The 24,960-nt window shown below is 46.3% G+C and overlaps 1 protein-coding gene across 2 annotated transcripts in view; it reads right to left on the reverse strand.

Moving 5' to 3' along the window:
• LHX8 (LIM homeobox 8) overlaps window positions 1–24,960 on the reverse strand; it is a 95,919-nt gene that overhangs the window by 35,316 nt on the left and 35,643 nt on the right. For both annotated transcript variants that reach the window (XM_068242474.1, XM_068242473.1), the window contains one exon: window positions 21,576–21,740. In XM_068242474.1, the coding sequence (XP_068098575.1) occupies window positions 21,576–21,740 (165 nt within the window). The remainder of the gene's footprint in view (window positions 1–21,575; window positions 21,741–24,960) is intronic.

A 24,960-nucleotide genomic window follows, 5' to 3' on the forward strand; every position in this document is an offset into this window, starting at 1 on the left:
CCTTAGGGGGGTTTGGGATAGCAACAAAGGCTGGGCTGTATAGGCAGATCCAGCCTCTGTATGCAGATAAAATTCTTCAAACCCACCTCGGGTTCTCTTTAACTACGTGGTTGGAGGGGATCAAAGTGTCAGACTCTGCCCTACACTTTGATCCACTCAGGGAAAAGCTGTGCTGGACTTAATCTGGCAATGGCGCCCCTAGGGGCGAGCCCAAATGCACCCTTGTAATATTTAAATTGCTTTCCACAAGAACATTTGTGCGTGCATCAAGCACCAAGTTTATGGGGGCATTGGGAAGCATCCCCGTGGTGCTCCTGGATAGTGCTAATGTAGCATGAATTAATTCCTGCAGGGCAACCGCTTTGCGGTATTGGATTTTAACCCTGCATAATTTGGCATGCGAAAGCAAATGCATATTTGCAAGAGCAATGCCTCATGATAAGCCAATTAGGCCAAATTTGCAAAGACAGATTTGTTAGGGTTAGACTTGGTGCTTGATTGGGGGGGGGGGGAACATATCCACTTCGGGACTGGATAGCTCTGGTCCCTTAAAGGACAATTGAAGCAAGAGGGATATGAAGGCTGCCATATTTATAGCCTTTTAAGCAATACCAGTTGCCTGCCTGTCCTACTGATCTTCTGGCTCTATTACATTTAGCCACAGCCCCTGAACAAGCATGCAGCAGATTTGGCGTTTCAGACATTATCCGATGCGCCAAGATTAGCTGTATTCTTGTCTCTGGTGTGATTCAGATACTACCGCAGCCAAATAGACTGGCAGGGCTGCCTGCCAGGCAACTGGTATTGTTTAAAAGGAAATATAGCAGTCTATATTCTTCTCACTTTAGTTGTCCTTTAAAGGAGAACTTCAGCCTAAACATACATACTGTCATTTAGTTACATTAGTTATGTTAATTAAAATAGATAGGTAATCTAATTTCTTACCCACCGTTTTAAAAGAACAGGCAAATGTTTGATTCCATGGGGGCATCCAGGGCCGGTCCGAGGCAGAGGCAAGAGAGGCTCCAGCCTCAGGGCGCAGTGTAGGAGGGGGCGCACAACTCACTCAGCTATCATTCCCCTATTGTGTTTTAAGCAGAGAGAAATAGGAAAAGAAGATACATGGCAGTGACTACAAGCCAGGTAACTAGAGATTAAGGTATAGGGGGGGGATTGGGGGCCCTGAGGTGCTTCTTAGTCTAATAGCAATCAGAGTGTGACGGCTGGGGTGGGAGGGATGGAGGGGAGCAATTTGGTGTCTCAGCCTTGAGTCCTGGAGGACCTTGTACCGGCTCTGGGGGCAGCCATCTTTTTCATGGGGGCAGCCATCATTTTGGTTGAAAGGAGGTGACAGGGAGCATGAGACAGTTCCAACTGTCCTGATCATTCCTCCCAGCTGTGCGCACTAGGCTTCAATTCTCAAATTGAAAAAAAATAAAAAAAAATAAAGTGCACCAAAACATCAGAAATCCCATCATGCTTTGCACAGTATCAGGGGTAAAATGCACGGGCAGTTTTCTTCTGTGCAACTAAAAATGAGACTTGGGTAAGAAAAACTAAGTTCTGATGCTGTAAAACTGTTAAAGAAACACCAAGCCTTTTCCGTGCTGCTGAGTAGAATTTTAGTCTGAAGGTTCACTTTAAGGACCAGAGCCGTCCTTTACCTTTATAAACGTGACTAATTTGCGCACCGTAATCGCGAGATCAGGAGCCACTGAAATTGTCTCCTGACAGATGAGGAGCTCTGCTGTAAACAGGCTGCAGCGATGCCGGCGGATAGGAATGGCAGGCACGCGGGAGGAGGAAGTTTAAACCTATACCCAGGCAGGCTTAGGGCTCTTTTCCACTATGAAATGTGATTGCGTTTGTGATAGAGATTCCGATCGCAATCACGTTTCAATTTCCACCATGCGATTGCGATTGAGCTACTATACCCATTATAGTACAGCTCAATCGCATACAAAACGCGGCAGGACGACGATTGCGCTTTGACCAAAATCGCATCGCGATCGGATCGCACTAAGGGAAATTGCTGCTGCAGTTTCCATTAGTTTAATGTACCTTGCGAATCGCAGGATAGTGGAAAAAGGCCCTTGGGTAGATGTAAACAGGGCATAAGTGTCAATTATGCTGGTTTGGAACCAGGTAAGTAAGCCAATCCAAAAAATAATTTTAGTTTTAACAATGTGGGACTGTGGTACAAACAATTTGGGTGGGGTCCCAACTTGAGTGCCCCCCACAGTGATTTAGGCATTCCACAACTGATCCTGTGGGAAGGGACACAAGATTAACTGCAGTATGTCTAAATGGACAGTACTTGGTAGGTGAAGAGGAAAAAAAAAAAAAAAAAAAAAATCACCTCTATTATTTTGTATGTTTAGTATCTACTATTTCTAGACCAGTGTTTCTGTACATTTGAAAAGAACCCATCACGAAAACCTGTACTTGTCAAGTGCCCCCAGCTAGAGGAAAGGTTTATTTTCAGTTCCCCATGACATCTACATTTAATACTAGTAAACCAATTGTATTCCCCCCCCCCCCCCCCAAAAAAAAAATAAAACACTTTCCAAGCACTTAAAGGGACACTTAAACAAAAACAATGACACCTAGGGCTTCCAATAGACCCCTGCAGCTGTCCGGTGCCCTCGCCGTCTCCCTCCGATCCTCCTCGCCCCGCCGGCAGCCACTTCCTGTTTCGGTGACAGGAGCTGACAGGCTGGGGACGCGAGTGATTCTTCGCGTTCCCAGGCACATTAGCACCGTCTATGCTGCTATAGTGTATATGATATATGCTATAGTAGCATAGATGGCGCTATTGTGGCCAGGAAGGCGAAGAAGTGGCTGCCGAGGGGGCCAGGAGGATCGGAGGGAGACGGTGAGGGCACCGGACAGCTGCAGGGGGCTATTGGAAGCCCCAGGTGAGTAAAATTTTTTTTTTTTTTTTTAAATACAAAAGAAAAAAAAAGAAACCTAATTTCCTAACTATATCCAGACCAAAAATACCCCTGCTGTACACATGCTATTCAATGACAACCTAGAATCTAGACAACTTAAGCATATATAAGGCCTGGACCCCACTAGCAGCCAAGTCTTCTCTAAGCACTAACAATTTATAAATCTCTTGCTAATGCAATGCTTTGGGGGGGGGGGGGGGGGGGGGGGATTTAAAAAAACGCATAGCTCAAGTGAGATCACACCCATAGCATTACATAAGCAAGAGCTCTTCAAATCGCAAAGCGCTCAGAAAAAGCACTGCTAGTGGGTTCCAGGCCTTAGGGTGGTTTGGGGGCCATTCACATGCCTGGTGTTTATGCATGCGATTTTCCACAAGCACGATTCCGTATTTTTCCACAGGCACAAGTCAGCATTTGTGATTTTTTTTTGTATTCCTTTTTTCACAAACTTGTGTACGCACTTTTGCTATTTTTATGCAAATTTGTACGCAAAATTTCGCATTGCAATGTTTGTGTGAATATTCATTTACAGGAAAGGCAATTTACAGGAAGCTACTTAGCTTCTAAAGCGCAGCCGAATTTTCATGCAAAATGCGCATGTTATGCCTTCCTATGGACTTGCATGATCACAAACAAAAACACCAATCAGAGGTGCCAATTTTGTTTCTGGAATATTTGAACTAATGTATACTGGGGGGGAAACAGGATTATTAATAAACATACACTCACGCCATGAGAAAAAAAACAAACACAACTGCACAATCTGCGTATATCTAGTATGTTTTTCACATGCAGCATGAAGCAGAAATCAGTTGAGCCCAGCTTTCGGTTGCCTGGAATGTATGAACTGGCCTCTGTTCTAGAGATCTAAAGATTAGTGTCTGCAGATTATTAATGGTTTATGTCTCTTTAAATTACGCAGGAGTGGAAAGAAGGAAAAACACAGGCCACACAAAATACCATTTAAGGGTCAGCAAATCCCATTCAAAACCTGCTGCATTAAAAATAAACACTCCGCAAGCTACAACAAGACTCACACGCAGCCTGTCCCGTCCAAGAAATAACTACATCGATTCTGAGAAACGAGATCTCGTACAGACTATGGGCGGGCAACAGAAGACTTATTAACACGTACGTAGCCGTTTAAAGGACCACCACCACGAAAATCTTAAAATGTAAAATACATGTAAACACATACAAATAAGAAGTATGCATCTTCCTGAGTAAAATGAGCCATCAATTACTTTTCTAGCATCTTGCTGTCACTTACACTAGGTGGTAGAAATCTGATATTACCGACAGGTTTTGGGCTAGTCCAACTCTCCATAGGGGATTCCAAGCATGGCTTTCATTTTGTTATAAAGACACTCACTGAAAAAGATTTATACAAAGATGCTGGCCAGCCTCCCTAGTCAATGTACACTTTTTTGACAGTTGGACGGAGCAACTGCCATTCACTAAGTGCTTTTTAAATTAATGAAAACCCTGAGAGCCCTCCATGACGAGATTGGCTAGCTCAAAACCTGTCGGTAATGTCAGATTTCTACTACTTATGGCCCATACTCACAGGCTACATTTGTAGCCTGTCGCTAGCACATGGGAGCGTGTGCGCGACAGGCCGGCGACAGCTCGTTGCCAGGTCCCTCCGTGTACACACGCGGAAGAGGGATCAGCTGTGCGACGGAAGCTGTCGCCGACGTTCCTCCCCCGCCGACGGAAGCTCAGTGTTCTGGACAGAGGTTGCTGTCGCTAGTCCGCATACTCACGCGGACTAGCGACAGTTGCGGCGAAGTTGCGGCGGCAACTGTCGCCAGGCGATTGACCGCGTCAATCGCCCGGCGACAGCAGCGACGAGCGATGGTTCGGGGTGAGCGCCCGCGTTGCACCTCATACTCACTGGCGACCTGTCACCGCAACACACGCGTGCCGCGTGTTGCGGCGACAATTGTAGCCCGTGAGTATGGGCCATTACTGTAAGTGAAAGCAACATAGGAGAAAATGAATTTATGGCTCAGTTTACTCAGGAAGAAACGTACTTCATATTTGTATGTGTTAACATATTTTAAGATTATCACGACAGTGGTCCTTTAAAGAGAGCTTCAAGACTATCCACATTGGCAAATATGTACAATTTACATACAGATATTTTAATCACCGCTTTGTGCACAGTGAGTGGGGCTTTGGACATTAATAGTGGCAAAAAAATAAATTGGATGGTGTGTGACCACCTTTAGGCTAAGTTCACAGTAGGGAGCCATGTTGCAGCAACTACTGCGCATGCGTGACAAAGAGTGACTCAGCCCCAGTACCGGGTCATCCAGCAGGAGACGGGAACGGCCCAGGGAGATGGCTAGGGACCAAGCGGCCTCAAGGGGGCTGGAGGAGGACCCAGGTATAAAACCTGAGACCCCTTTGGTCTCAAGTACACTTTAAGAAATTGACAAGCTACCCTACACTAATCTCAATTTCCATAAAAATTGATACAAAACATGCCCTCACTTCTAGGAAACCCTGACTTTCGAGGTCATCACCCTAAAGCATTTACATGGTGGTTTAATAAAAACCTACTCACTATAGGAAGATTTATTAGAGCCTTTAAAATCACCGACAAGAATACCTTGGCTAGAGAGACCCATATGCCACTCAGAATTCTTTCGGGCCCACCAGGTGTTCCACTATCTTCATTACGTGACCGCTGGATAAGGTACTTATCATATAGTTCTTTTGAATCTCGGTGTAAAAATTCCTCTCTAGAAAAGGGCTTCCTCTCTCACCTTTATAAAATACTTACTAATAGCTCTGAAGACAAGTTTACATTTCAAAAACAATGGGAAAAGGATATGGGCCAATCTATGTCTCCTGAGCGGTGGGCACACTGCTGCGCCACTTTAACAACTTGCCCTGAAACCATGAATTTGTGGTCCCAAATTTCGAACTGTATGGGCCATATGCAATTCTCTTTTTTACCTGAGTTTTCTCCCAGGAGATAATTTTTCATCTTTGATTTTAAATAACTTTCCAGTACTTTTCAACTAAAAAAAAAATAAGTACCAAAAAGTTGGCAAAAAAAAAATAAAAAAAAATAGTACTACCAAAATTATTTTGAGCATATTCTTGCCTTCTGGGGGCTTAAAATGCATTTTATTGACAAGTTTAAAAATATCACCTAGGAAAAAAACTCATATGAAAAAGTGAATTGCATATGGCCCTATATGCCAAGTCACTAATATCACTTTGCCTCTAGATCCTACAGTTATCTTGCTTGGTAACAAACCTTGTGGTATTAATCATCCCACACAGATTTATTCAACATGTGGTCTCTCTGGCCAAAAATCATTGAGCATCTAATTGGAAAATCTTGCATCTTTCTATCACTGAAGTTTTCACTGCTCTAAATACCACTATGCTGAACAAACACATACTAGCTAAAATTAAAAAGCACACTTCCTAACTTTCTGAAAACTTGGGATGTTTGAATAACATGGCAGGATAATCAGGGATTATATGTCCTACACTCCTGATTCTCCCCTTTACTTTTGTGGTCCTCGAGACAGTATAAGGCTACCTAATACCTACTCTATAGAGTATTCAACCCCAAACAAACTACCTTCATGCGACAAACCAGCTTTGGTACAATTTAGCACACAAATTAACAATCTATTGGTTATGCCGTTATACCCCGAACCCACTTCCTTCCCTTTCTCTTTTCCTTACCTACTCCCCCTGGCTCATTTGGCAGCTGTGGATTCCACCCATGAGCCACCATCCCTTACCCAATTCCCTCCCTCCTACCCTCTATACCCTACCCCCTTTACACCCCCCCCCCCCCCCCCATTATAACTGTGGGAAAATGTTTTATGCCTATGCTTTGGTATATTTCTGTGTCTATAATACCTACTTAATAGTTTGTTACTGGAACCCCTGCGTGGGCCACTAACTAACTTTGCAAGAGGTTATATTGTATCATAAGTTTTCTAACAAATAAAACCCTTTTGAAACGAAAAATTGATACGAAAAATCCACCACTCCCAATCGACATATAGAAATAAAAAGGCTTTCAATTATTCTGCCCAACCTTTTTTCCTGTTTTTGTGTGGTTTTTTTTTTTTATTTATTTTTTATTGAATTGGCATAAAATTGATTTTTTTTGCATCTTGTGGGGCTACCTTAAAAAGTTTACCAGAGACCATGAAGAATATAACTTTTATACATACCTGGGGCTTTCTCCAGCCCCATCCGCACAGCAGCTGCTGGAGAGATACGTAGAAGACGCACTTTCGAGGACTGGCTGAAGTTATGGGACCCGGTACCGGAGATGGAGAAGGCCAAGGACGACGGCGTGGGAGGGATCCGTGCAGATGGGGATGCAGGAAGCCCCAGGTATGTATTAAAAAACAAACAAACAAAAAACAAACAAAAAAACACCTTAATTGTTCATGGTCTGTGGTTTACTTTAAGGCCCAAGCTCCAGAACCTCATTTTATATTTATTATGTATATGTTTTAATCAAAGTTTTAGTTTTTTTCAGTATTCATAAAATACCTGGTGCAGCAGTTGACACTTGCTGGTGTCCCCACTGCAAATATGTTGTTCCGGTTTACTTCTTCCTCCCCTCTATTCCCACCACAGTAAGGCTTTGGACCGGGACCCACTAGCAGAGCTTATCTAAGCTTTTTCTAAGTGCCAGTGATTTGAAAAGCTCTTGCTAACGGAGGAGGAGGTAGTGGTGGACATTTCGCCAGCAAGTCAGAGGATCTGTTGATTAATGGTATGGTCAGCAATGAAATTTGTACAATTCAACGCACTTCACAGGATCAATCCTGCTTTGTCAGGCAATAATGGTAGCAATAATTAGTTTAGGTCAGTGAGTCAGCCAAGCTAAAGTAATGCTGTGTGTGATCCCACTTTAGGGACGTGATTTTTATAAACATCTCCCATAGCATTACATTAGCAAGGGCTTTACACTCAAGCGCTTAGAAATGTACTGCTAGTGGGTCCAAGGCCTAAGGGCTGGTTCACACTATGAGATTTTTTTTTTTAATTGCCAGCGCTTCTAAAAGTGCTGCAAAAGCGCTTGCGTCATGGAATCCTATGAGAGTGTTCTCACATGAGCGATGAGCTTTCTTTCACCCAATCGCAAATGCGTGTCCTATACCATTTTCTGAGCGATTGGGCTTCAATGTAAGCAGGGCCGGATTTAAGCCAAGGCCACATAGGCCATGGCCTACAGCACCACAAGGGGCGGGTGGACAGCAGGCTATACTAGGGAAGGGGGGGGGGGGGGGAGGGTCAACGGGCTACTTATACTGGAGGGAGGGGAAAGGGTTATTTGGATACCTAAATTGGAGGAGGGGAGGGGACGTCTGGTTACCTATACTGAAGGGGGGCGGCTGCTGACAGGGGCCTTGGGCGGTAAAGAGAGCAAATCCGGTCCTGAATGTAAGGTATAGGAAACATTGCAAAATCGCTTTAAGGCCGAATCCACACTATAAGCGCTTTTCTTAAAAAAAAAAAAAAAAAAAAAAAAAAAAAACAACATACAAAATCGTTTTCAAAAAAATTGCAAATTACTGTTAATTGCCAGGAATCACAAAAAAGCTCGCAAAACCTGTTAGCGCTTGCGATTTGTAGTGTGAGCTAAGCCCAACTCATTCTGAATCCAGCTCCCTCCACTGACATTGAAAGCAGAGGGAAAGTAATTGCACAGGCTGTCAGTAAGGGAGGGATCACACGTGTGTGGAAATCGCAGACAATTGCCTGCGAGCATTTTACTGCACTAAATGTACATTGTGTGTCTTTTATTTTAGCAGTCAGAAACGGTAACAGTAAAAAAGTGCGCAGGTGGCTAGTGGACAAATCGGGCGCCGCCATTCACTCCCATAATTATCGTTTACTGGGCGCCGAACAGGAAAAAAAGGGCGCCCGAGAATAATAACGTTTTCCAACGGCGCCTGAAGATTTTTCATGTTTTATAACTGCTTGTGATGATTTACGTTTCTTATTTCAATAAAACATTTTAAATGTTATCCCTTACTGTTTTTAAAACATTATTCTTCACACAATACAGTGATCACTAAGGGGGGTCTTAGGTTTAGGCACCAACGGGGGGGGGTCTTAGGTTTAGGCACCAACAGGGGGGGGGTCTTAGGTTTAGGCACCAACAGGGGGGGGGGGGTCTTAGGTTTAGGCACCAACAGGGGGGGGGGGGGGGTCTTAGGTTTAGGCACCAACAGGGGGGGGGGGGGGGTCTTAGGTTTAGGCACCAACAGGGGGGGGGGGTCTTAGGTTTAGGCACCAACAGGGGGGGGGGGGTCTTAGGTTTAGGCACTCACAGGGGGGGGGTCTTAGGTTTAGGCACCAACAGGGGGGGGGTCTTAGGTTTAGGCACCAACAGGGGGGGGGTCTTAGGTTTAGGCACCAACAGGGGGGGGGGTCTTAGGTTTAGGCACCAACAGGGGGGGGGGGTCTTAGGTTTAGGCACCAACAGGGGGGGGGGGTCTTAGGTTTAGGCACCAACAGGGGGGGGGGTCTTAGGTTTAGGCACCAACAGGGGGGGGTCTTAGGTTTAGGCACCAACAGGGGGGGGGGGTCTTAGGTTTAGGCACCAACAGGGGGGGGGGGGTCTTAGGTTTAGGCACCAACAGGGGGGGGGGGGTCTTAGGTTTAGGCACCAACAGGGGGGGGGGTCTTAGGTTTAGGCAGGGCCGGATTATCCTACTAATCATTCCAAGCACCTGATTGGGGCCCTGTCAGAGTCTATGGGGCCCCATCAGAATGTAATCCTGCCCTGGTACACTAGCTGCTGGCTCCTAATACCAGCAAGGCTCCTGTGGTCCTGCTGCTGGTGGTAGGGTTGCCAGGTCGGCTGATGGAGAAAACCGGACAGGGGCTGGAGTTAGGGGCGGAGTCAGAAGCACACTTATGTAGAGTGGGGCTAAGCAATGGGCTTTTTAAAAAATGTTTTTTGCAGTATTTATATCGCACTGACATCTTCTGCAGCACATTACAGAGTACATAGCCATGTCACTAACTGTCCTCACCAGTACATGCACATAAGAGACCACTTTTCACCAGTAAATGCACATAATAAGAGACAGCTTTTCACCAGTAAATGCACAAAAGAGACAGCTTTTCACCACTAAATGCACATAATAACAAACAGCCAGTGTTCCCAGTATATGTAGCCAGGGATATATGTGCCCAGTATATGTAGCCAGGGGGTATATATGTCCCAGTATATGTAGGCAGGGGTGTAAATGTCCCAGTATATGTAGCCAGGGGGTATATGTGCCCAGAATAGGTAGCCAGGAGCTATATGTGCCCAGAATAGGTAGCCAGGGGCTATATGTGCCCAGAATAGGTAGCCAGGGGCTATATGTGCCCAGAATAGGTAGCCAGGGGCTATATGTGCCCGGAATAGGTAGCCAGGGGCTATATGTGCCCGGAATAGGTAGCCAGGGGCTATATGTGCCCAGAATAGGTAGCTAGGGGCTATATGTGCCCAGAATAGGTAGCCAGGGGCTATATGTGCCCAGAATAGGTAGCCAGGGGCTATATGTGCCCAGAATAGGTAGCCAGGGGCTATATGTGCCCGGAATAGGTATCCAGGGGCTATATGTGCCCGGAATAGGTAGCCAGGGGCTATATGTGCCCAGAATAGGTAGCCAGGGGCTATATGTGCCCAGAATAGGTAGCCAGGGGCTATATGTGCCCAGAATAGGTAGCCAGGGGCTATATGTGCCCAGAATAGGTAGCCAGGGGCTATATGTGCCCAGAATAGGTAGCCAGGGGGTATATGTGCCCGGAATAGCCACTAGCCAGGGGCTATATGTGCCCAGAATAGGTAGCCAGCTAAGCCAGGTGCCCCCCCCCCCCCCCGCAGGAGGAGAACAGCGCAGCAGAGAGAGCTGGGAGCAGCGGTGGAGAAGGGGGGCAATCTCCCCCCCCCCCCCATCCCTCACCTTAGGGTGCTCTCTCTCCCCCGCTGTCTCCTCCAATATGATGTGCAGCAGGCTGGCGGGTGGCTGGCTGGCTGAGGGGGGAACTTACCTCTGTGTCGCAGGCGCCGGAAGTTCGGGTTCAAAGATCCGAATCATTCATGAGCCGGACAACACTATTCAGACTGATTAGTGTTGTCCGGCTCATGAATGAGATTCTCAGCGGCTGCGGGACCCGAACTTCCGGCGCTGGAGCGACACAGAGGTAAGTTCCGCCTGCAGCCACTCGCCAGCCTGCTGCACATCATATTGGTGGAGACAGCGGGGGAGAGAGAGCACCCTAAGGTGAGGGATTGGGGGGGGGAAGATTGCCCCCCTTCTCCACCGCTGCTCCCAGCTCTCTCTCTGCTGCGCTGTTCTCCTCCTGTGCTTCGGGGGGGGGGGGGGGGCTCTGACTAGTCTAAACCGGACAACTTAATTGTCCGGTTTAGCATGCATTTTACAACCGGACACAGCGCACAAAAACCGGACTGTCCGGTGTAAAACCGGACACCTGGCAACCCTAGCTGGTGGTGGGAAGTGCATTGGATAACGGAGCTGCTTGTTTTTTTTAACTTCTAAAGTTGTGCTTCCCCCCCCCCCCCTTTAGTTATTGGTTTAGCCCTTAGATGCCGCTGAGCTGTTGCTGTGTGTTGCCAGGCAACAGCAGGAAGCCGGGTTCTGCTCTAACGGAAGCAGCCCTGGCTTGGCTTCCTGCAAGATTGCATTGCCTGTCTCTGCTATGGCTGTTTACCCCAAACTATATGTCCTCTCCTCCCATCACAGGCATATGAGCTGCCTTAAGCAGGAATCAGGAGAGGAGAGCAGGCAGCAGGCTTTCTATTGACTCCAGCGTCTTTTCAGAGGGCCGTCTCGGACACTGTCTCATGTTACTCCTCCCTGCACTAGCCTCCTCTCCAGTCCTAGGCAGCTAGCTGGCAGGGATCTCCCAGTCATCATCTGCAAAGATGGTAAGGACAGCAGGCAGGGGTAGAGAAATCTAAGTTATGACTTTTAAAGAGAACCCGAGGTGGGTTTGAAGAATATTATCTGCATACAGATGCTGGATCTGCCTATACAGCCCAGCCTCTGTTGCTATCCCAAACCCCCCTAAGGTTCCCCTGCACTCTGCAATCCCTCATAAATCACAGCCATGCTGCTGACAAACAGCTTGTCAGAGTTGGCTGTGTTTATCTCTATAGTGTCAGTCTGCTGCTCTCCCCGCCTCCTGCAGAACTCCAGTCCCCGCCTGCATCCCTTCCCTCCCTGCTGATTGGGGCAGAGACGGGAGCTATGCAGGAGGCGGGGGAGCAGCTGAGACTGACACTACAGATATAAACACAGCCTCACAGCATGGCTGTGATTTATGAGGGATTGCAGAGTGCAGGGGGATCTTAGGGGGGTTTGGAATAGCAACAGAGGCTGGGTTGTATAGGCAGAACCAGCCTCTGTATGCAGATAACATTCTTTAAACACACCTCGGGTTCTCTTTAATATGGCTTGATTATTTCACAAAGCTTTTCTCTTGACTCAGGCAGTGTCTGTGTGTTGTGCTGCGTCAGGCAGTGTCTGTGTGTTGTGCTGCGTCAGGCAGTGTCTGTGTGTTGTGCTGCGTCAGGCAGTGTCTGTGTGTTGTGCTGCGTCAGGCAGTGTCTGTGTGTTGTGCTGCGTCAGGCAGTGTCTGTGTGTTGTGCTGCGTCAGGCAGTGTCTGTGTGTTGTGCTGCGTCAGGCAGTGTCTGTGTGTTGTGCTGCGTCAGGCAGTGTCTGTGTGTTGTGCTGCGTCAGGCAGTGTCTGTGTGTTGTGCTGCGTCAGGCAGTGTCTGTGTGTTGTGCTGCGTCAGGCAGTGTCTGTGTGTTGTGCTGCGTCAGGCAGTGTCTGTGTGTTGTGCTGCGTCAGGCAGTGTCTGTGTGTTGTGCTGCGTCAGGCAGTGTCTGTGTGTTGTGCTGCGTCAGGCAGTGTCTGTGTGTTGTGCTGCGTCAGGCAGTGTCTGTGTGTTGTGCTGCGTCAGGCAGTGTCTGTGTGTTGTGCTGCGTCAGGCAGTGTCTGTGTGTTGTGCTGCGTCAGGCAGTGTCTGTGTGTTGTGCTGCGTCAGGCAGTGTCTGTGTGTTGTGCTGCGTCAGGCAGTGTCTGTGTGTTGTGCTGCGTCAGGCAGTGTCTGTGTGTTGTGCTGCGTCAGGCAGTGTCTGTGTGTTGTGCTGCGTCAGGCAGTGTCTGTGTGTTGTGCTGCGTCAGGCAGTGTCTGTGTGTTGTGCTGCGTCAGGCAGTGTCTGTGTGTTGTGCTGCGTCAGGCAGTGTCTGTGTGTTGTGCTGCGTCAGGCAGTGTCTGTGTGTTGTGCTGCGTCAGGCAGTGTCTGTGTGTTGTGCTGCGTCAGGCAGTGTCTGTGTGTTGTGCTGCGTCAGGCAGTGTCTGTGTGTTGTGCTGCGTCAGGCAGTGTCTGTGTGTTGTGCTGCGTCAGGCAGTGTCTGTGTGTTGTGCTGCGTCAGGCAGTGTCTGTGTGTTGTGCTGCGTCAGGCAGTGTCTGTGTGTTGTGCTGCGTCAGGCAGTGTCTGTGTGTTGTGCTGCGTCAGGCAGTGTCTGTGTGTTGTGCTGCGTCAGGCAGTGTCTGTGTGTTGTGCTGCGTCAGGCAGTGTCTGTGTGTTGTGCTGCGTCAGGCAGTGTCTGTGTGTTGTGCTGCGTCAGGCAGTGTCTGTGTGTTGTGCTGCGTCAGGCAGTGTCTGTGTGTTGTGCTGCGTCAGGCAGTGTCTGTGTGTTGTGCTGCGTCAGGCAGTGTCTGTGTGTTGTGCTGCGTCAGGCAGTGTCTGTGTGTTGTGCTGCGTCAGGCAGTGTCTGTGTGTTGTGCTGCGTCAGGCAGTGTCTGTGTGTTGTGCTGCGTCAGGCAGTGTCTGTGTGTTGTGCTGCGTCAGGCAGTGTCTGTGTGTTGTGCTGCGTCAGGCAGTGTCTGTGTGTTGTGCTGCGTCAGGCAGTGTCTGTGTGTTGTGCTGCGTCAGGCAGTGTCTGTGTGTTGTGCTGCGTCAGGCAGTGTCTGTGTGTTGTGCTGCGTCAGGCAGTGTCTGTGTGTTGTGCTGCGTCAGGCAGTGTCTGTGTGTTGTGCTGCGTCAGGCAGTGTCTGTGTGTTGTGCTGCGTCAGGCAGTGTCTGTGTGTTGTGCTGCGTCAGGCAGTGTCTGTGTGTTGTGCTGCGTCAGGCAGTGTCTGTGTGTTGTGCTGCGTCAGGCAGTGTCTGTGTGTTGTGGTGTGTCAGGCAGTGTCTGTGTGTTGTGGTGGGTCAGGCAGTGTCTGTGTGTTGTGGTGGGTCAGGCAGTGTCTGTGTGTTGTGGTGGGTCAGGCAGTGTCTGTGTGTTGTGGTGGGTCAGGCAGTGTCTGTGTGTTGTGGTGGGTCAGGCAGTGTCTGTGTGTTGTGGTGGGTCAGGCAGTGTCTGTGTGTTGTGGTGGGTCAGGCAGTGTCTGTGTGTTTTGTGAGGGAGAGAGGAGGTGAATAGAGGGGACACGGGGGCTACGAGGTGGCACGGGGACTACAGTGTGAACACGGGGAACAGAGTAGCACAGGTGGAACAGAGTGGCACAAGGGGATGCAGAGGGGGAGCAGAGTGGACACGGGAACAAAAGGTGGCACAGGGGTAACATAAGGTAGCTTGAGAGAAGGGGGGCCCAGATCTGCCATTTTGCTTAGGGCCCCATTTGGCCTTAATCCGGCTCTGGGTTTAGGCACCAACAGGGGGGTCTAGGGGTTAGGGGTAGGTACAGGGAGGGTTACTTAGTAATTTTTTTTTAAACGTTATTATACGTTTCACTATTTAAACAGAAGATTAACGTTTTTACAATTGCCGATTTAATGCACATTATTTAATGATTTATAACTTTATAAAACATTAATTTTAAACGAAATACAGTACAATACATTTTTAAACGTTATCCATGCTTATCGTTTAAAACCCCGCGCCCTTTTTTCCCAGCACCCCTTTTTAAACTACGCGTCAGGGACATCAAAGGGATGATTTGGGTATTCAGCAGTGATGCATTGTGGGAGACTGCCTATGCTCATGCCTTCTGTTTTAAGAAGGAAAACTTCAGTTTTATGCATCAAATGGTTTTAAAAATGTTATTCATACAATATAAAATTTAAAGGACATGCAGCTGCTTTTAAATATGCACAATTTAAATAAAAAAAAAATAGTTTGCAAAACTAATAAAAACTTGCATAAGCTTCTATAGTGTTAATATCCAATCATGCAGAGTATTTCCTGTACTGACACTTCTCTGCACCTGATTGGAGGAATGAAATGAAAGTGAACACCATGATGCAAATCTGCTATCCTCTTCACTAAATCACCTGCGCTGAATTTAAACACATTTTTGCATCTCGTCCATCATTCTAAAAATAAAAAAGTTTGCCTTCTTAAAACAAAAAGGTATTTTCAATTTAGGTTGGAGTGAGCTGAGATGTCTCCCACAATGCATCACTGCTGAATAAGCAAATAATCTCTATGATGTCCCTGAAAACTAACCCCATCTCCAGAACTGCTGGAATGCAATGATGCGTCAACTTGTTAACGACAGCGTCACGAGAATTGGCATGAGCGCGGTTGCTCCCCCGATTGGCGTCAAGTCCTGGGGGCGTGTTTTGCAGGAGATCGTGCGCGCATCTCCACTTGAATGACGGAGCTCGCCATCAGCCTCCCTGCGAGGAGGCTGAGAGACGGCGATACCGCCATCTACCTACACTGTACAGCGCTGCGATCTACGGCAGGGCTGTACTGGGGACACCCGTGTGACACTGCTGTCCCCCTGGGAGGCAGAGAAGCGATCCATTGTCATGACAGCCGATCAATGTCATTGGCTGGCTGGGCGAGGGAGGGAGGGTGGTTAAAAAAATAAAAATAAAAGAAAATGAAATTAATTTATTTTTTTTTATAAAAAAATAAATTAACATTCCAGGAGTGATCAGAGCCCACCAACAGCTCTGTTGGTGGGCAGAAGAGAGGGGGGAATTACTTTTCACTTGTGTGCTGAGTTGCACGGCCCTGCAGCTAGGCCTTAGGCTGCATTTCCACTTGTGCGGTGGGAATAGTCGCGGGAATAATTTGCATGCGGATGCGAATTTCACATACGGTTCTATGCGAATTTTCATGCGAATTCACATGGATGATGTTGTATGCGATTTTAACCATGGCAGTGCTGGTGTGATTTCCCATTGTTTCTATGCGAATTCGCATGAAAATTTGCATACTCAAACGCATGCGAATTTCCTAATACATTGTATGCGATTCGCATTGCGGTATGCGGTATGCGAATTCTGATGGCTCTGCCAAGCAAATTTTTTCTGCACAGAAAAAGGCAAAGGAATCCTGACAAGTGGAAACCGTCCCATTCACTTGTATTGCTATGCGAATTCGCATGCGGAAAACGCATGCGAATTCGCGATAGTGGAAATGGGCCCTTAAAGCTGCAGTGGCCTAATTTGTAAAAAATAGCCTGGTCACCTAGGGGGTTTAAGCCTACAGCCCTCAAGTGGTTATTACACAGCCACACTAATCCAAAACAGCAGAGCACTTCAGGACCACACTGCTAAACCCCCCTAAATACCAGGCTATATCTTTCAAAATAGGCCACTGCAGCTTTAAGGCCAAGCTGCAGGGCCACACAACACAGCACACAAGTGATTTCTCCCCCCCCCCCCCCCCCCCCTTATCTCCCCACCAACAGGGCTGTCTGGTGGTGGGGTCTGATTGCTCACCCAGTGTTTTTTTTTTTTTTTTTTTTTTTTAATCCATATTTATGTTTTTTTTTTAATAAAAAGGGACTTTCTTCCCTGCTCCCTCCCTCATCCCGCCAGCCAATCAGCGTGATCAGCTGTCATAGGCTTTAGCTCCCCAGCATATGGAGGGGACAGCCGTGTTACACGGCTGTCCCCAGTACAGTGCTGCTGCCGATCACAGCGCTGTACATGGTAATTAGACGGCGGTTTTACCGTCTAATCGCCGCTCGGAGACTGAAGATGGGGCGGAGCTCTGCCCCCCAAGCAGGAGATGCGCGCACGCAATCTCCTGCAAACTGCAGCCCCAGGACTTGACGCTAATTGGAGTTAGGTGGTCCTGGGGCTACCGCAGTGGTCTTAAGGTAGTTAAACAGGAAAATTATCCAGTCTGTCACATGAGCAAAGCTTGGCAGTTGGCAGGCATTAGGCTGGGCACCCACTTGAGGGCGTTCAGCAGCGTTTTTTGCTTTCTAGGAAGCCTGGCAATTCCTAAAAGGGCTTTGCTACAGAAAGACTTCCGAACATGAGCACACAGCAGTGTTGCACTTTCAGGGCTAATGCAACATTTCTGTTATTTCTCTGTATTCATGCAAATGAGCGCAAAAATCGCAGTTGGTCCGGAATCATGGGGAAAATGTGTTTTTCAGGAGATTTGGAAATTGCTAGTTATTTCCAAATCACTAGGAATTGTTTAAAGCTGCTGCAAAAGTATTCTAAAGAGGAACTGTAGTGAAAACAAAATTTACAATATTAATTTATAGATTATTTAGTTAGTGTTTGCCCATTGTAGAACCTCTCCTCTCCCTGATTTACATTCTGAAATGTATCACTGCTGGTGACATCTTTAGTTCTGCCAGGTGATCTGTTTGTGCATAGAACTCTCAGGAACGAACATTCCAGAGGGAGATGCTGTTTGCTTGGCAGTTGGAAACAGCTGTTATTTCCCACATTGCAACGAAGTTCACAGACAAGAAACTGTCAGGACCAAGGTCATGACATCACACTGTGGGAGGGGTTTCACCACAATATCAGCCATATGGACCCCCTGATGATCCAATACAGAAAAACAAACGATTTCCTGTGGTAAAGGGGGTACCAGCTACTGATTGGAATGAAGTTCAATCCAAGGCTAAAGTTCATCTGTTGGTTTGGCAATACAGGCACTTTTCCTATTGCAACAACCATAGCATTATATGCAAGCCTCTGTGCAATACGATTCTATTCAAACTCTCCCTGTTGCAGTTACAGTCAGTGGCGTAGCTTAGAAGCAGTGGGCCCCGATGCAAGTTTTACAATGGGCGCACCCCCCCCAAGCACTCTATACGTAACAATTGATACGGCATACCCAATCTTGCCAAGGGCAACTACAGTTTCAGAGGTGCAAGAAAAGGATGGGGAACAGTTTGTTAAGGATTACCACTATTCAAAGTATCTATAGAAGTGATTATTATGAGCACAGGACCAATAGAGAGCTAATACTGTAGTTGAGGGAGGGCCCTTCGGGGCCCCTCTGGCCCAAGGGCCCCGATGCGGTCGCTACCTCTGCAACCCCTATTGCTACGCCCCTGGTTACAGTGTTTAATGATCAATGGCAGCGCAAAAGAAAAATGCATTCATAAATGCCAATTTCACACCATCGCCGTTTTCATACAATTATCTTGGAGGGGCTAATCTGATCTGCACAATTCCAAGATGGATATAATTTGCATCACTGACCATCTCCAGCAGTGATGAATGTCATTTCGCTGTCCACTTCAAGCTCCAATAAGAGAAGAGAAGTGCATGACTGGTTGGAAAAGTATAAAGAGTGTAAACAGCATGGCAAAAACTGCATGAGGCCACAATCAGAGAAGCATTGAGGTGTAAAGGCTGCTTTGTAATGTAGCATATTGTACTGCAATGCACCACCTATGAGACGATCACAGTGTGGCGGGTGCATTGCAATATAACGGGTTGCGGTATGGCATCACCAGTAAATATGCTCTTTAACAGTAGATGTGAAACCAACTTTTTATTGATTGTATGCTTCACTGTGTCTAACGCAACAAGAACATAATATGCAGCACCGCTATCCTGATCCATTGCACTACTGCTGACACAGGAAACTGAACATGGTCTAAACATCACTGCACATCCCCTCTGGTAATCTAAGCAGTACATTCAGTGATTCGCAAGTCTACTTCACATCATCAGCTAATTACTAAGAAAATGCACCATTCTAGCAGCTGAACGCAGAGCTTAAGCTGCATGACTTGGCTAGAATATTAAAGAGGACGATTTAGACAGACGGCCATTCATGCTGCAGCTCAGATTTACAAAGACGCACAAACCAAAGCAAAGCCTGCATAACACAGTAACAGAATCCCACAGGTTAGAACGCTTCAAGAAAGGCGAATGTACACCCCTTGCAGGTCTTCCAACAATGGCCAAATGTTAATGGCCATTAACAATTCTTCAGCTGATCAATTCTCTAATTCAATCGTAATATAAATCAAATAAACTTTTCGGATCAATTCCATTAATCTGGATGAATGAAGGGTTAGAAGACTAAGGTTAGGCATTAAAGGGATTATAGTTAGGAAGAGAGTTTAGACTTCAAGGAGGAGTTTAAGTTGGGGCGCAGGGAAGGTTGGATGGCAACATTAGGGAGGCATTTAAGTGATCAAGAAGTGCACTTATTGGCCCATATGAAATTTCACTTATTCTCTTGAGTTTTTTCCTAGGTGATTTTTTACAACTTGTCACAAAATGCATTTTAAGCCAATAAAATACTCAAAATACATTTGATGGTACTTTTTCAGCAACTTTTTGGTTCTTTTCCAATTGTAAAATGCTGAAACAGTTTAAAGAGAAAGCGAAAATGATCTCCTAGGAGATAACTCAGGTGAAAAAGTTAATTGCATATGGCCCATTGTGGGGAACGGTTAGGTTTGAGCAAGTGATGTTGAGGTTAGTAGCGTCTTCTAGTCCGAAAAATACAGTACATGCAACTCACAAAAGTTTAGAAACGTCACTCATGTGACCAAAAGGTTAGTGCACAAAGTATGAAACTGCAAGCATAGTTTGAGTTTCTCCTAACCCCACTCTTCCGCTCTTGCCTGTAGATTACAGGCAGGAGTCGGAACTGTCCGCTCCGTGCTCAGAGGGAAAGATTGGCTGTTGTCTACTCCTCAGGTGTTTTGTTCCAGGCATTTACAATTTTACACACATTTCTCCATTACAGCAAGCAGTTTACTAAACATGCAATCAGTAGGGTATCTATGCAATAGGTTTTGAATGGACTGAAATATGTGTGCAGTTTCCAGGCAATCTCCCCCCCTACCTCCCCCCTCCCCGGACAGGAAAGCGTATCTGAGAAAAAGCAAGCAATTGCATCTTAAGAGCCAATTTTGTGTTAAAGGACACCTGAAGTGAGAGTTGTATTGTGGCTATCATATTTGTGACTAAACAATACCAATTACCTGGCGGTCCTGATGTGAACGTGGCTTTAAAGGCAGAGGGTCAGCAGGACTTCCACGCAACTGCTATTGTTTAAAAGTAAATAAATATGGCAGCCTAAATATCCTTAGGTTCAGGTGTCTTAAGAGGTGAAAATGTCTGATGTTTAGCCTCATCAGTGGTCAGAACCCCCCCCTCCCTCACCTGGGTCTCCTTCTGCCTCTCGCCCCCTCCATATATTAACGGCAAGCAGATAATTACTCACTTGTCTTCCACTTTCCAAGCGCTCAAGTGCAGAGTCAAGTCTTCACAACACTCCGCCTTCAATGGTGCCCACTGAGCTTCCGCAAATCAGGAAGCACTGTGGGGGGCATCGAAGGCGGAGATTTGTGACGATGTGACACTGCGCTCCAGCGCTTGGAAAGCGGAAGCCAGGTGAGTAATTATCCACCTGCCACGCCCGCTTGCCATTACTATATGAAGGGGGAGAGAGGCAGAAGGAGGAGACCCAGGTGAGGGAGAGGGGTTCTGGCCCTGCTCCCCCTCACTGTCCCTGCTGCCCCTCCTAGCGCTGCTTCCCTGCTGCTCTGCCGCTGTGGGTGGGGGGGGGGTCATGGTGATACCCCCTGGCTGTCAATCACCCGGTGCACCACGCCTACTGCGCCCTATGGTAAGAACACCCCTGAGCCTCATCCTTAGGCTGGGTTCCCACTTGCAACAGAAAAACCCACACAGCACATTCTCTTCAGAGCAGCAAACAGATACCATGTAAAGAAAAAAAAAATGGTGGAAACATACACAATGGACACCCGTCACAAGTGGGAACTGAGCCTAAAGCCTGGTACACACTTTCATAGGATTGGGGGCCAACAGATGTTGAACACTGAGCAGATTGTGTAGGTTAACCTTCATACTACATGGAGGTGGTAAAATTGGTACATGATTGGCCAATAATAATTAAAACTTTGTACCAGGCTTTACATTCCCGCTGTTTCTTTCACTTCTGACACACAGAAATGGATTGCCTATTGAACCTTTAAAGTGGGCCTGTGCTCTTGCACTGCACACAATGAAATTCTTTATTCCACATATAGTTGCTGAAGAAAGTCATTGCTTTGTGCTTGTTTAGCCAGATCAAAGTGACTAATTAGTTCTTTGCAGCTGTGAATAGACTTCAGGAGAGCTTTGCCAAGGCAGCTCTTCCCATACAGAAAACACTGAAGCTTAACTCTTACAGTGCTCCCTGGAAAGGGGAACCAATTCAAAAACGTCAAGGGTTTGTTTTTAAAATTTCTATAAATTGTAATAAAGATTTTGTTTTCCCCATAAAGGTCATCCTGCTGTGGGGTTAACCTCTTAGCACAGAGAGGAAGTACTGAATTCCACTTTTACCATTGATATAAGTAACACAGTCTGCCACAGTTGCCTCCACTTCTGATTGGGTGACTTACCTTGAGCAGGTATTTATCTACGATCTCCATTCCGCAGCTGCTGCAGATACTTTTCCCTTGAGTAAGGCCAGCAGAGGGCATGGAGCTGGGAGACGATGAGGACACCGGAGACAGAGGAGCCGAGGAACAGGAATCTTCCAGTGCGGCACCCGGACTTCCCTGCAGCTACAGACAACAAGCCAACAGTTATCCCAAAAGTGATTAAAGAGCACAACGGCAATCACTTCTTACACACACCATGCCTACTGCTGCCAATGGCATGCATTCAGTACGTGAAAATCCCATATTTAGCTTGGCTGTATTCTTTGTTAAGATTCATTTGTCGACAGTCACCAATGAGCAATTAGCCCAGGTGCTGGAAACAAATGCTCCTGCTCTGTGCAAATGATTACCCGTAAAGGACTGCCATAATGAAAAATGTAGAATACATGCGTACACAAAGTTATACAAGATGTGTTTCTCCCAGAGAAAAATGAAATATAAAATTTATCTCATATGTTGCTGTCATTTGCAGTAGGTAGTGAAAATCCAACAGATATGACTGGTTTTGGACTGGTCAATCTCCTCATGGAGTCTCGGCATCTCCTTTATTCTTCACAGAAAGATCTACAGAAAGGTTGCTGGCTGGCCGCCCTACTCATTTGCACAATATTTTGACAATTGCACTGAGTAACTGCCATTCAGTTAGGGCAGAGACGCACTGCGCTTTTAAAAAAAAGTTGGCTCCCACTGACTTGCATTTAAAGGGGCCCTGAACAGAGAAAATAAATGGAATCTGGACTTGACCGCTGCTCCTTCATCCCCCCCCCCCTCCCATAGCTCACGTGGTCCCTGGGTCCCCTCCATGGTCCTGCTGGCTGCTCTGTTAACCCTGCGACTTTGGCTGAAGTCGCCCATGCGTGGCCTGTCTGTGCTCCCGATGCGATCACATCCACAGGATGCTTCAGCCGAAGTGACCACGGGAGGGACCCAGAGGACGTTGAGGGACCGCAAGGGTTATGGGGGGGGGGGGGGGGGTAGGAAGCCCCAGGCAAATCCAGATTCCATTTATTTCCTAAATGCAAGTCAAATGGAGCCCGTTTACAAAAGCAAGAATGGATTGAAAAGCGCTCTGCAGCGTCTCTGCCCCAAGTGCTGAGAATCTCCCATTGGATGCATTTGCCCAAAAAATGTCAGCTTTGTCAGATTATTACTGCTTACTGTAAGCAACAGGAAAATAGGAGAGAGGTCATTAACAGTATTTTAAGCGGGGGAAAATGTACTTGTACACGTGTATTTTAAAGGTTTACAATTTTTCACGACAGTGCTCCTTTAAGGCGCTCACTAAAGATACAATCTTGATTGTACAGCCTCACCAAATTTAAGTCGTATAACCGTAAACTGAGTGAATATGCTTTGAATGGATACTTTAAATAGACCCTAAAATTACATAAAGGTGATTGTATAATCAAGATTGTATCAATGTCCACTTCAGTGCATACACATCCAATCTTGATTGGCCAATTTTACCACTTCCATGTAGTATGATAGCTTACTTACACAATTTGTTCAAAAGTATTCAAAATCTGGTGGCCTTCATGCTACATAGAGTTGGTAAAAAAGGGGGCCAATTAAAAAATTGGATGTGTGTATGCACTTCTAGAACAAAGTGGGCTTTTTTGGCAACAGTGTGTTTCAAACAGTCAAAATCTTGTTACCAAAGGAGCAATGAAGAGTATTAAAAAGGCAAAGAATTTTTAAAACACTACAAAAAAAAGGCAAACAAAAAGACTAGTGCAGCCCCCCCCCCCCCCGTTTAAATGGAAACCCCACTTTTTGGTTATAAAAATTACCATAAAGTAATCTCTTCTCACAAGAGATTATTTCACATCTTATCAATACCTTCTCCGCAATTTAGAAGGTGTCCCAAACTAATTTTGATATTACCCTACTTATTTTTAATCTGGTTAGTGAGTCAATGGCACAATTATTCAGAACTTTTTAACAACTAATGGCTAATGTACAGTTTAGAAAAGTGCTGCTAGTGGGTCCCAGTGGCATCGTAGTGAGAGTAAAATGGAGTACATTATTCAGATACCCAATTTTACATTCACTTCCTATATCTATATATTGTTAGTATGTAGCCCTGTTCTCCCCGTGATGTCAAGGCCTGCGCTGCTTATGTGAAAGCCTCTTCCCAGAGCATTCTGGAGACCAGGTAGTATTCCTCCTGGCTTTGTAACAGCAGCATCTGCTATAACCAAACAGCATGCCTTTACAGCATGTTTAGTCCTTTCACTTGGTTGGTGTTAGTAGTAGAGTACTGTGCAGTATTAACCAGCAGTTAGGACGTTCTAAATTAGGACGCTATTGACTCACTAACAAGAGTTAAAAAAAAAAAAAAAAAAAGTTCATTACGATTATTATTTGTTCAAAAACTTTCTTTCGGAATAAGTATTTTGTAGGCAAGAAGACAAATCTTGTTCTGTCATCTGTCAGACACAGAAGAAAGATTTATTTAATCAGTTGATTTCTTCATCTTAAATGTTTATGTTCATCATTTGGTTCAAAGACCCACTGCACATCTTTCATCAGAACAGCACGGAATCATGTGACAAGAAGCAGCAGGCCAGGCACAGACACTGAAAGACCTCTACCTGTAAGAGCTGGAAGCCACTACAGCATTATTTTTTTTTAATTGAGAATTTGAAGATAGAGATGTCGCAAACATCAAATGTTCGAACATGGCAAACTGCCTTAGACTTCAATGGGCAGGCAAATTTTAAAACCTACAAAGACTGTTTCTGGCCACAAAAGTGATGGAAAAGTTGTTTCAAGGGGTCTAACACATGGACTGTAGCATGCCAGAGGGGGATCCATGCCAAAAGTCCCATAAGAAAAAAAGACGGGTTTTAATCCCTAAAAGGGCAGAAATCACATTATGGCACAGCTATTGAAGTCAGTGGGCTGTGTGGAGTGCCACACAGAGAATGCAATCGTACTATCAGAATACAGAGAAAAAATAATAATGCACTGGAGTGGTACTGTGCATGCAAATTAATGTAGCAACAGCAGTAGTGTGCACACAGCTCTGGGTGTCAGTGGGCTGTGGAATGACACACACACACAAAACACCACAAGAAACCAATGTGCTAGCCCTCAGAAGGACTGTTTGGTATGCTTTCACAGCAATTGAGAACAAGAACACAGGCCTAGCTAATGCTTTCCCTACCTATCTGCAGCAAGTCTGACCCTGCTCTCACTAACAGTCAGCAGCCAGCAGAGACTGAAACCAATATGGCCACCACTACTGCTTTTTGATAGGGAGGGGGGGTCCCATGAAGGGATGCTAGCCAATTGGCTGCCACGTGGCTGCTGGCTGAGTAAGGGGTCAAAGTTTATCAAT

The sequence above is a fragment of the Hyperolius riggenbachi genome, chromosome 6 (assembly GCF_040937935.1).
Source record: "Hyperolius riggenbachi isolate aHypRig1 chromosome 6, aHypRig1.pri, whole genome shotgun sequence".
NCBI lineage: Eukaryota > Metazoa > Chordata > Amphibia > Anura > Hyperoliidae > Hyperolius > Hyperolius riggenbachi.